The sequence below is a fragment of the Oncorhynchus nerka genome, linkage group LG11 (assembly GCF_034236695.1).
Source record: "Oncorhynchus nerka isolate Pitt River linkage group LG11, Oner_Uvic_2.0, whole genome shotgun sequence".
In the NCBI taxonomy this organism is placed as follows: Eukaryota; Metazoa; Chordata; class Actinopteri; order Salmoniformes; family Salmonidae; genus Oncorhynchus; species Oncorhynchus nerka.
In genome coordinates this window covers 44,359,702-44,372,995 of record NC_088406.1, presented here as the reverse complement: position 1 = coordinate 44,372,995, position 13,294 = coordinate 44,359,702, and the positions used below count along the sequence as shown (strand labels likewise).

Sequence of the window (13,294 nt, the reverse complement as noted above, 5' to 3'; positions counted from 1 at the left end):
AGTGTGGATTATTTGTTATACCCAATTTCATAATGATGATATTACAAGAAAGGGGCTACACAGAACTACTTTATTTTTCATGAAAAGATGTGTGTGTGTGTCCATCGAATGACATACTAGATTCTGAATTAAACAAAGTGTGAGAATGACCGAAAGTGCACTTCATCAATGGTCACTAGCCCCCTCATGCATAGTAACCCCAGAGGAAGACTGCCACGGCCATCATAACCAGGGCATTAGCATCAACAACATGCTTCCAGAAGGGCTCCTCACTGATGTCAGGCAGCTCTTTGGATGCCTCGGTAACCTCCTCCTCTGTGAGCTCTGGGACCTGAGCGCCACTGACGCCACAGAACCAGCCAATGAGACGACAGATACCTGATTTGGGTTCTTCAGCATCCACTAACAAAGGAAATAAAACAAGATGATGGGCTTGTTAGACATTGCAGGTGCGTCAAGACAATCTACAAATCCCCTCGCATAATAAATAAACTAATCGTAGATCAGTCAGTCCCAATTCACCCACAACGCATCATGGCTTTGATCTGTACGACTGTAGTGGGAGTTGACACCGAAGTGGAAGTATGTTCTCTCATACCTGGGCTGTCTTCAGACTTGTCTCTGCTTTTCTCCTCTGCCTCCCTGCGTGCTATCCTCCCCTTCACTTCCTGCTTCCAGTCAAGGTCATCCCTCTCTTCCTTGGAGTGGCGGAGGCTGAACACAAGACGGTGGAGCTAGGAGAAGAGCAGTTCTATCAGAAATCACTCACAGAGCATTACATGGGTAGATGCATACTACCATAGGTTTATTCATCTCTGAGTTTATAGTACATTCCCCTTGCATTAATATCTAATGGATGCAGGCATTTGATAAAACAGAATGTTGAGGCACACTGTCTATTCTGCCTACGAGCACTCACATGTATGTCGTCTATGGCCGGTGTACAGTAGCTGACAAGCAGCACCAGGATGGAGGTGCAGAAGAAGAGCAGCACAGCGAAGTAGAGGTAATGGACCCCACACACCAGAGTGGGGCAGTCTGAGGGGAACAGGCAGCTGCCTGAGCCAAACCAAAACTCTGGCACCATACGGCACAGCCCCATAGCTAGGCCCCCCATCAGGCCCCAAAAAGCCCCCTGAAAGAAATAAAAATGTAGTACCAAAGTAAACAGAAGGAAAAGTTAATCCAGTGGTATATGTCTGTATTCACAAAGAGTCTCAGTGTAAGAGTGCTGATGTAGAATCAGTTTGGCATTTCAGATCATAATGAATAAGGTTATATGAACGGGGGGGGGCCTGATCCTAGATCGGCAGTCCTACCTTGAGATGCCTTGTGAATACGGGCCCAGATGTCTCTCTCACATTCATAGGTTACATTGCCAATGCTTTCCCTATGTCTCTCTCAACTATGTCCTCTCACAACAATGTGACTAGAACACAACACACCCTCTGACCTCACCTGCTCATTGACCCTCTTCACAAACACAGCCAGGAAGAAGACTGAGGCGATAGGCGGGGCCAGGTAGCTGGTCACTGATTGGATGTAGTCAAACAGCTGACCGCTCTGGGCCGCCTGGACCACAGGGATCCAGCAGATGCTGACGGCTACGATGACGAGGACCCACACTCTGAGAGGGAGAGACGGAGTCAGTGAGAGGCAGACATTTTATTGGAACATACGTTATATTGACCTACTCCAGCTAATGGTCTGGGAGAGCTGAACTTTTCTACCTAAACCAAGTTTTTCTATGTAAACCAAGTGAAAAAAGGCCCAGACCTGCCAACGACCATGAGCTCGCTCTCTCTGGCCTGCGGTCTGAAGCGGGTCCAAATGTCCATGGTGAACAGGGTGCTGCTGCTGTTGAAGATGGAAGCCAGGGAGCTCATCAGGGCCGCCAGCATGACCGCCAGCATCAGGCCCCTCAGACCTGGGGGAGAGGAGAGGAGACGGGGGAGAGAGACAAATTGTGTGTGTAAAAAAAAAGAAATGTAATACGGTAAAAGTGTCACCCAGATCTGAGCGACTAGTTCAGCAGAGGAAAGAGACTTCTCACCATTGGGCATGACAGAGACCACCAGTTTGGGGTAGGCGATGTTGGAGCAGCCCACCTCCGTCCCACACACCTGCTTACACACCTCTGGCACCACACAACCCACCTCATCTGTCAACAGAGAGAAGACAGGCTGTTACCATGGAGCCCATAATGACAGGAGGAAAAGAGAGGGAACACCACACACACATATTCAGGGTAAAAGAGGTGTAACAAACTGTCTTTTTCAGAGTCCTTTGCTGCGTGCTAGTTTCCCTGTTCATGAAACTCTCCACTCAACTCTGTGTCAATCCTATGATGGCATATTTTTGGGAACTCACTTGGGAAGAGCACGCGGCTGATCATTCCGGGGAACACCATAAGGAACATGGGGAGCAGTTTCAGGTATCCACACATGATGCAGCCCGCCTTTACATGGGTCAGACTGCGTGCCGCCAGGCAGCGCTGCACGATCACCTATACACACAGACATGGGGGAAGATACCAGATCAACTCAACCAACGATTTAATCTTCCCATCTGATCCATGTTGTTTCACATCCATCAAATGTAAGTATCTCTCACCATAGCAACAGAATGAGCAGAGGGGACATCAGCATTATGTCAAATTAGATCCAGTCAGCAATGTGCAGTTTTGAATGGGTCATCTACACTAAATGCACTATGAAATAAACCCACATATGAATTCCATCCACTGTGTTCCTATGAGCTTATTTACCTGGTCGGTGCACCAATACCAGCCACCCACGATGGCGATGCCAAAGAGGACCCCCGGCCAGGGCAGGTCCCCGGTCACGGGGTCCCTGAGCAGCTGGAAGGCGTCGTCTCGGGGGGTGAAGCACTGAGGGGAGATGTTGTAGCGCTGGGGCTCCAAGGACTGGTACGTGGAGGGCAGTGCTAACTTGTACTTCTCCAGCAGAGCATTGTAGCCCCCCACCTCAAAAAAGGCTGAGGACAGGATGAGAAAGGAAGAGGGACACACACACACACACACACACACACAATGTCACATAGGGAGCAGAAGTCAAGAGGAGTGGACTGGGAGGTCTATAGTGGGTCTACAGTGAGGCTGGGTCAAGGAAGTGGTTTCCTAAAGGTGGGGGTGGATGAGAGAGGGAGGTTGGATGAAGGAGTGACTGAGTGGTACACTAACAGATTCACTAGACATGGCAGCTAATTGAACATAACCAGTTGAGTCATGAGTTAGAAACATTTATTAAAGTGTCACTTCACAATGATACAATAGATGACAATACAAAATACACATTTTAAAAGTCACATTGTGGACCACTGAAATAGTGTTTTGAGACACTAAATGCAGTCATAATCAAAACATGGTATAGTATTTCATTTGTAGTGAAATCTGTATTTCATCTGTACATCATTGGTATCAGTTAGTACACGGTGCATTCAGAAAGTATTCAGAACCTTTCCCCTTTTCCACATTTTGTAAAGTTACAGCCTTATTCTAAAATTAATCAAATAAAATATTTTCCTCATCAATCTGCACACAATACCCCATAATGACAAAGCGAAAACATTTTTGCAAATGTATTAAATAAAAAACAGAAATACCTTATTTACATAAGTATTCAGACCCTTTGCTACGAGACTCGAAATTAAGCTCAGGTGCATCCTGTTTCTATTGATCATCCTTGAGATGTGTCTACAACTTGACGAGTCCACCTGTGGTAAATTCAATTGATTGGACATAATTTGGAAAGGCACACACCGGTCTATATAATGTCTCACAGTTGACAGTGCATAAACCAAGCCATGGAATTGTCCGTAGAGTTCCGAGACAGGATTGTGTCGAGGCACAGATCTGGGGAACTGTACTAAAACATTTTTGCAGCATTGAAGGTCCCCAAGAACCTGAGCCAATCCTCAGTAAAAGGCACATGACAGCTCACTGTTTGTCAAAAGGCACCTAAAGGACTCTCAGACCATGAGAAACAAGATTCTCTGGTCTGATAAAGCCAAGATTGAACTCTTTGGCCGGAATGCCAAGCATAATGTCTGGAGTAAACCTGGCACCATCCCTATGGTGAAGCATGGTGGTAACAGCATTATGCTGTGGGGATGTTTTTCAGCAGCAGGGACTGGGAGACTAGTCAGGATCGAGTGAAAGATGAACGAACAAAGTACAAACGGATCCTTGATGAAAACCTGTTCTAGAGCACTCAGGACCTCAGACTGGGGTGGAGGTTCAACTTCCAAAAAGACAACAACCCTAAGCACACAGCCAAGACAACGCAGGAGTGGCTTTGGGACAGGTCTCGGACTGTCTTTGAGTGGCCCAGCCAGAGCCCGGACTTGAACCTGATCGAACATCTCTGGAGAGACCTGAAAATAGCTGTGCAGCGACGCTCCCCATCCAACCTGACAGAGCTCGAGAGGATCTGCAGAAAAGAATGGGAGAAACTCCCCAAAATATAGGTGTGCCAAGCTTGTAGCGTCATACCCAAGAAGACTCACGGCTGTAATCGCTGTCAAATGTGCTTCAACAAAGTACTGAGGAAAGGGTCTGAATACTTATGTAAATGGGGGGGAAACTATTTAATCAATTTTTGAAAAAGGCTGTAACGTTACAAAATGTGGACAAAGTCAAGGGGTCTGATACTTTCAGAATGCTCTGTATATACACATGAATGCATGAACAAAAAGGACATTTAAGCACCGATAAAGAAACTTCTCCATTTCTTGTTACTCCGTCATGTGTTGAGTAACAAGTGGAGTCAACAAGATGGAATGTGTGGCACTCTGGACACAGGACTCTGAACTTACCGAAACCTGTGAGGCTGAAGGCGCCAGCGATGATGACAAACGTCTGGACGGTGTCTGTGTACATCAGAGCAGCTAGGCCCCCTAGCGACACAGATTAATACGTTTGAAAGTTTCAATGTCTAGTACAGGGAAATGCCTTTCTTGACAACTCAAAACACAACAATGCAATGATCAATAACAATGTATTACTAGACAAAAAAAACACAAGAAAGTAGAATAAGGAATATGAAATGCACAATAAAGTAAATAAGTAAGCATACGTTCCAATACCATCTTTACATGTACAGGGATACTGGAGTGAAAGAGGTAGATGTGTATAGAGGTAAGGTGACTAGACAACAATAACCCAGTTAATGAACAAACCACTGAGGTCATCTAGGACAGTGTTTCCCAAACTCGGAGTTGGGAAACACTCCTCTAGGATACACACACACAATACAATGATTATCTATTCACCTCTAGATGACCCTACACCCTCTTTGGGTTGAGGGTAACAGACAAAATACCTGAGGCCCTGTTTTTTCCCTATGGGTCATCTTTTCCAAACATGCCCTCTCTTTAATCGCGGACAGACTATTCTTCTCCTTTCATTCTCCACATGTCCAATTCTCCCTTGGGCGTCCATTCATGTCTATCCTGTATCAATTCACTGTCAAGTATCTTATCTACTTTAAGAGTTATCTGTGCTGCTTTGTATGTTCTTAAATGTAGATATATTTATCTATTTAAACAGTGACCCTTTTCTCTCCTTTCTTATTTCACAGACACTAGTCAATGCTACTATTTCGGTGTCACCCCTATCTTGCTTATTTCCTGGCCCCCTTCTCCTCTCTGCTCTCAAACCTTCAAGGTCTCAGCAGTGCGGGGAGGGCTCCTCTGTCTGTACTTTTTCCTATCTTTTTCCTATCTGTCTGTAGCTCTTTATTAACAAAGTGTCTCACTGTTTGGCTTTATCTGAACTCATGGATTTTTGGAAAAAAACATATCTATGGTGGCAATTTCTAAAGTCCTTACATAGGTTGATTAAGGTTATCTTGATCCTATCAATGATCCAGAATCACCACAGATGTCATATATCCCTGTCCACAAAATCTTCTAGTATTCAAATGAAGCCAAAACTAATGCTACCCATATCATCTGCTTTCTGTACTAATGAAATCTCTCCCTTCTAGAGTCCACTGTGTTTTATCTAACAATAACATGGGTTAACCTTAAAATCAGTCACATCAATCATTTAATATATGTTGCATAGTGTGGAATACATTATTTACAGTAATTTACTATCCCTAAGAACTGCAACTTGTTTCTTTTCACTAATCATTTTAATGCTTATATAATCACTATTTATCTGGGGCGGCAGGGTAGCCTAGTGATTAGAGCGTTTGACTAGTAAACTGAAAGGTTACTAGTCCAAATCCCAGAGCTGACAAGGTACAAATCTGTCGTTCTGCCCCTGAACAGGCAGTTAACCTACTGTTCCTAGGCCGTCATTGAAAATAAGAATTTGTTCTTAACTGACTTGCCTAGTTAAATAAAGGTTCTATCTCAATGTATTTTCCTGCCCTATTTGCTTAAAATATGTCCTGTCCAAACCTCAATGTACTTTAATGTAATGAAAGCATTTAGTGCATAATTTGATCAAACAGATGTTACCTGTGACTGTGTACAGAGCTGTGATGGAGAGGAGGGCTATCACAGCCACATAGATGTTCCAGCCTAGAGCCTGCTGTATGAACACAGCCCCGGAGAACATGTCCACCTGGAGAGAGAGAGATGAGGAGACAGTCAGACTGGTCCACGGGTATGTTTATACCTCAATAAAACATACACGAGTCTTAGCAATACCACAGATACAATCAATATTGAAGAAAATGTCATGATAAAGGACTGTGGGGGACGTTCATAGCATGTTACAAACAGTGCCCCATAGTGCTGTCCTAGACCAGGGCTCTCCAACCTTGTTTCTGGAGAGCCACCCTCCTTTGGGTTTTTGCTCCAACCCCAGTTGTAACTAACCTGATTCAGTTTATCAACCAGCTAATCATTAGAATCAGTTGTGCTAGATTAGGGTTGGAGCAAAAACCTACAGGACGGTAGCTCTCCACGAACAGGGTTGGGGAGCCCTGTCCTAGACTCACAGAGATTTTGGTGAAGATGTAGAGGAACAGAGAAATGACAGAGAGGTACAGACTGATCCTGGTTCCCCCAAACCTCTTCTTCAGGTACTGAGGCATTGTAATTACCTAAGCAACGGGAAATGCAGAAATTTCAGACAAATGGACACAAATCTCTGCAGTATGCCATGTTAGCTGGCATATAATGGTCTTGTGTAACTTACCCCTGCTGTGAGGTAAACGGGGACAAACAGCCAGCCCAATAGGAGCACGATAAACAAGGCCTGGGTAGAGAAAGAGGGCTCCAATTTCAGAGGAATCTCAATTTCCTGATCAGCACATATTACAAAGTATTGTCACTGTGTATTGTGCTCAAAACTCTGTAATAACATGTCATAACTTATTTTAAAGGGGCAAATTATACTTACATTCCACTCAAAACCCCCCACAGCAATTCCACTGGCTGCTCCGGTACCAGCAAGGCCCACAAAGTGACCACTACCAATATTACTGGCAAACAGTGATGCTCCAACCTAGAGAGAGAGAGAGACACACACAGGGGAGAACTGTTCAAGGAGAAACACATCCTCATGATGTGGCATGTGACACTTTGCTTCTGGAAAATCTTATATCTTGAAAACTTGACATGCAACACATATTGGGACTGTGTCAACAGTGGACTAATTAAACAAATACCAAAATAGTTTTTGAGTGGAATTGTCCTTGAACACACATACAGGCTGTAATGTATACAATGGGACTGGGCAAGACAGGAAAGGTGACTGGAAGCTAAAACTAGCAGAAGAAGAGACCCAAAGGGTTAGTTAAAATACAAGAGTTGTCAAAGGGGTTAAAGGTCAAGTTGAACTCACTGGCCACCATGTCATGGTCCGTCCTGCCAAAAAGTAGCCTCCCACAGTTCCACGGTTGGTCCGGAACATAGACTGGAGGACAGGACATTCACTGGATGTAAGCCCTAGGCAGTGGTTTAACTCATGACATACTCTACTCTATTGTACATGTCAACAAGTGGAATATGACCTATACAAATACCCAGTTTGACATAACATCATTATGATAAATTATACATGGAAAGAATCATGTATAACTTACAACTATGTAGGCTACAGACAGATATCCAGATAGGTGTAACTACTAACCCAGACGCCTACGCCAATGACCAGAATGAAGTAGCCGATTATGACCAAGATATCAGCTAGATTATTAATGGTCTTCGTCGCCGGTGTGGTCTCAGACGTGTGGTTCTCCATTTCTCAACAAAACTGAAGAACGGCGTCAACGGGCCTAATAATGTCAAACAAAAGGGTATCAGTCCAAGGATAATGATAATACGAGTGTCTATTAAGTAGAGGGCTCACTCCCTAACGTTCGATAAGAGAAATGCCAGGTGAAGGAGAGTAGAGAATAGTCAGAGTCAATGGTCAGTAAGACCTTTGGTCAACAGGAAAAGAGACTGACTCAAGGAGTTTATTAATGACAGTAATAATTAACGCAGGCCTCTTCACTTATACACATGGTTTAGTTCTAGTAAAAAAAAATTAAAGCTCCATTAGTTCAGTCCAACCTATCGTAAACATGTCGAAAAAACTTGATTTTCTCTTCCATGTGAAAATTATTATATTGGTAACTTAATTCAATTGTTACAGGTGTTAACATTTGGTTTACCGTGACGCAAAATGTGCCTAAAGCAAGAACAAAGACTACATCCGCTGTCATATTGGTCTCTGACCAAAGGATACACAACTACAAAGACCCTGCTGTAAATGTGTTGAGCGAGACTACGAGATGTCTGCATGAGTGACTACGAGACCGTCCATTCTAAATGTGACTTGGGTTAATGATTTCTTCTCTTTTTAGTAACATATACAAAATGACAGAATGACAAACGGACCGATGGACCTGTTGTCGTAGCTCAGAGAGGAACATTGTAAAACAGGAGAATAATCCCAGAAATCTTAAGCAAATATGTCCTTTAATCATTTGATAGAATAACTGTCATCAAATTATCAATTTGTCTTTCAGTTCAAAAACATAAATCAGATTACATGAGTAAGGTGATGTTTTTCTTAAAGGGTATGAGGTATTGGGGGGATCCCTTGTTGTTACATTGTTGTTTACATACCATAATCCAACGTTCACTCCCTAACACATTTGCACTCTTCACACAGCTCTATGGAGCAAAGGGACGTGCTAAACTAAAATCCAAAATAAACTTGCCCGTCTAAAAACCAAAAGGTGTCAGGTATTCTGCAGGATCTGCCTGCTCGTGGTAAGTAAGTAACCCATACATCTGGAAATTAAATCTAATTATGTGGTCTGTAATCTGAACCAAAAAAAAACAGAATTTTCAGAAATGAATTGTATTAAGACCTTAATATTTAAAATTCTAGCATGGATTACACAGTTGTTTGAGTGTGGAGACTTGGGTGCAATAGTGATTACGAAACCACGCTATCGCGTCTGATGATAACACGATCTGATTGGAGGAGTGTTAGGGTGAATAGCGATGAAGAGAAACTGACCAAAAATAACAAGTGACTAAAATCTAGGTCATGTTTATTAGAGAGAAAAAAAGAAAAAAAAATTACAAAACATGTTGCAACGCAAACCAAAAATGAATGTATAGGTCATTGGACAAGTCCAGGTAGGTAGACCTTCCCTGTTTCAGCTCATTTTATTCTGTTTGGTGCCTAATGAACATGGGACCCTGGAATCACTGAATAGTGAAAGACTAAAGTTACACGAAAGTGGGATCCTTTGGTGAATTTCAGGAAGTTTGGGATAAAAAAAAAAAAATGAAAACACCTCATCAAATTTCAATAAACAAATGTAAACCCTGCCAAACATTCACAACATAGGAATTTAACGGCTGCATAGGCCTATAAATTGGCAAAGGCTGAGGATGTGTGTTCAACAGGCAAACAATTTTCAAACCATTTAAATGCATTCAAATCATTTTTGAGAAGGACTTGAGCATTTTTGTGGCATACGGTGGTTACATTCAGACGCGAGTCCCTTCCCCCCCACTGTCTCAAGTGTTAAAAATTAATAACATTTCATTTCATTATTGAAACCCCAAGAATGCTGGTCTTAGCCACAGCTCATTAGTCCTGCTGTGGCTAGTCATCATCAGGATTGCGGTCCTCCCGAGCCAGTCTCAGTCGGGACAGGATGTGTTTCTTGGGGAACTTGAGGGTGGTACAGCCGAACTGGCTGACTCCCCCCGTGTCCCCGGGTAGTTTCTCCCGTCTCTGGACCCAGCTGCGCCAGCCAGGCTTCCAACAGTACACACTGTCATAGAAACGGGAGCCGTTCTCCCCGCCCAGCACGTATATCCTGCGTTTCCACCTGGCCACGCCCCCGGCAGCGATCCGCCTCGGCAGCCCTGGGAAAACCACCGGACTAGGGGCTCGGTCGCTCCCCCCGCTCCTCTCTGCCACCACCGCCCCAGTCACCTCCCGCTCTACCCCTGAGCCCCGGCCCTCCCTGAAGAACAGCACCCGCCCCGTGGCATCCAGAGGTTCCAGATGGGTGTAGTTTCCATCTATAAACTTTGTGGCGTCCCTCATGTAGCCTCCGATGGCACAGACCCCTCCCCGTACTGCCACCCCTCCGGCCAGGCAGGTGGCGCCAGAGTCCAGTCCCACACGGGTCCATGAGTCAGTCAGGGTGTGATAGATTAGCACGCCAGCGTGCACCACAGCCCGGTTCTGCTCCAGCGTGGTGCCGCCCAGAAGGTAAATGCGGCCGCGCAGGGCGGCACAGGCAAAGGAGCGCAGCGGCAGGGGCAGACGGGGCCCAGGGCCCCACTGAAGAGTGGCCAGGTCCAGGATCTCACAGGAGTCCAGCATGGCTCCTCTGTTGCAGCCCCCAGGGCGTAGAGTGACTCCCCACAGCCCAGCAGACCCAGCATGGCCCGGGGCTGCACCATGGGCGACCGCTCCTGCCAGCGATCCAACACAGAGTCATACTCATGGACCTCCGTGGACACCGTGCCCCCCCGCAGGATGCCCCCCGCTACGAACAGCCGCCCCCCGATGGCCGTGCAACCTGGGCACAGCAGAGAGCCCAGGGCAGCCAGCTTCTCCCATTTCCCTGTACGCGGGTCGAAGCAGTCCACAGTGAAGTCCCTCTCGTTCAGCGACTCGTCCTCCCGCGGCTTCAGGTCCACACACACAATCTTCTTCTCGAACATGCCTTCCCGGGGCCTCAGTGGGCCTCCCAGGCCCTCCCCGGCTGCCGCAGAGCCCAGCTCCTGGCTCAGCCGCCGGCTCTCCTCCAGGGACAGCAGGCCGGGGCGGAGGTGGTGGAGCAGGGCCGGCATGTGGCTGTAACGGTCCAGGGGCCGGTGCTCGGCCCAGCGGCGTGCCGCGTCGTACACCTCTGCCTCAGAGTCTACGCCCAGGCGGTCAGATCCCAGCAGGCTGCCCAGGGTGCCTGGGTCCAACAGGAGGAAGTCCTTTTGGCGGGCCACGCGGGGGAAGTGCTGGGCCACCAGCCTCAGAGAGGCCCTCAGGAGCAGCTGGTCGTGGTGGGAGCGGGCCAGAGAGTACATACCCAGGCAGTTGTCCACAGACAGGTGTTCAAACAGGAACCTACGGACACACACTGATGTTTGAGGATGGAAAACCAGACAATAAAAGATGGCCTTTAAAAATGCTATCAAAACTCTGTCAGTTACTGAACTGCACAGGCTTAAGAGTATCAGCAGCATTCTGGACCGGGGAAAAGACAACCTATCTGTGTCAGGCAGCACTGACTATATAGTTACCTAGAGCACAGGTCCTGCAGGGGCATTACTTGAAGCCGATTGGCCGCCACAAACAGGTCTTCGGCCGTGTCCAAGCAGAGTCCCGCCTCCCCAGTATAGACGAACTGGATGACAGTCTCCATGACTGACGGCGTCACCTCCTCCAATCGGATCTCAGTGAGACGGGACTCCACCAACGGGCTAGTGAACATGGCACGGAAATACGGGCTGACGGCTGCCAAGAGGACTCTGAAGAGAGGCAGAAGCACGACGTCATTCACATAAGGGTGAGATAGGGTGTAACTACAATGAACTGCAGGACACTGGAGTACTGAAACGGCAGCAGGCATCTGAGTATGTGTCACATATTCCTTTGTGTGTAGCAACATGCACTGTCTGGATGTCTATAGTACACTAGAATTGAGAGAAGATCATTGACCCTACCTGTGACACATAAACCTCTTCCCCTCCACTAACAGAGTGACATCACACAGCTGCTGAGCATCCAGTAGCTGCTTCAACCCTGACGGAGAGAAGAAGTAAAGAGTGAGGAGATAGAAAGAGACTTATATGATATAGGCAGCACATGAGTGATGCATTCATTTGGATGTTCCCATTCCACCGGACCATGTGTGACGTAGTCTCCTAAAGGAGTGGTGCTGTCGTCGGGAAAGTCCTCTTCTTCGGAGTCGCTGTCCGAGAGGGGCTCCCCGCCCCCACTGTCCCCATCCTGCCAGGGCTGTGGCCGCCAGGTATTCGTTCCTCCACGGACTGCACTCATCTGAAGATAGTCAAGCGTTGACATAATATACATGGGAATATCAGGAATCTTTAACAACAAAAAACATTATTTCTGTCTCAAGGAGCCAGATACACAAGATGGTGGTCAGTTATAATTATGATTTGATGTAGTTCGATCTTAGTAATCTATTTAAGAGTAATTAGCTCTCAAAGGCAACATTCCCAAGTCCTCTTTCTTATTGAGAATATCAACAGGGTACATTCAGGAATAGTGACACAAAATGACAACAATGTTGTTGACTTTACCTTGATTAAAGGGAGACTACCCTACTTGGTGGTCCTGTCCTGGGCTCCGATTGTGTGTATGTCACCAGGGGCCAGACAGTTAGTAGCTTCACCTTTAAGCCCGATTGTCTGTAGTCAGTCAAGAAGGGAAGCTGACAGTTGCCATCCGTGTGTCCCACCCTCCGATCCGCCTGTCCTGGTCTGAATGAGTACGGCCTCCAGTGTGGGGTGCAGCACGGCTCATGGTTCTCAGAACCAGCTGCGGCTAGCTAACGTTAGTTAGCAACTGCTGAATGCAGCCAAAGCACCCCTTTCTGTCTTATCCGGGGAATCAGTAAATCATGGCAAGAAATACAAACAACTCAAACGCATTACAGTTGTTAAAAATATGAAAAACTGGTTGTATTGTCCCAGGACCTGCCTGACTATTGTCGGCCGCACAATTCACTTTTCCCCCTGTCCCAACTGCATTACCGCAATGCAATAGTTCAGCTAGTCTCATTGGCTAGCCTTTGAACCGGTGCACGGATGTGACGTTTTGTTTTGG

At 46.3% G+C, this 13,294-nt stretch overlaps 1 protein-coding gene and 1 pseudogene across 1 annotated transcript; both read right to left on the bottom strand.

The window, feature by feature from the left end:
• Positions 1 to 56: 56 nt before the first annotated feature.
• LOC115136954 (sodium/glucose cotransporter 2) lies at positions 57 to 8,384 on the bottom strand. Its single transcript, XM_029672884.2, has 15 exons — positions 8,111 to 8,384; positions 7,823 to 7,894; positions 7,379 to 7,483; positions 7,175 to 7,234; positions 6,975 to 7,079; positions 6,490 to 6,595; positions 4,837 to 4,917; positions 2,768 to 2,997; positions 2,371 to 2,506; positions 2,054 to 2,161; positions 1,777 to 1,927; positions 1,459 to 1,627; positions 920 to 1,135; positions 599 to 734; positions 57 to 402 (listed from the first exon to the last, which is right to left on the bottom strand). The coding sequence occupies exons 1-15, from the start codon at positions 8,219 to 8,221 to the stop codon at positions 185 to 187; spliced, it is 2,004 nt and encodes a 667-aa protein (XP_029528744.1). The 5' UTR covers positions 8,222 to 8,384; the 3' UTR covers positions 57 to 184.
• Positions 8,385 to 8,926: 542 nt separating this feature from the next.
• On the bottom strand, positions 8,927 to 13,276 carry LOC115136955 (kelch-like protein 12; annotated as a pseudogene).
• Between the last annotated feature and the right edge of the window lie 18 nt (positions 13,277 to 13,294).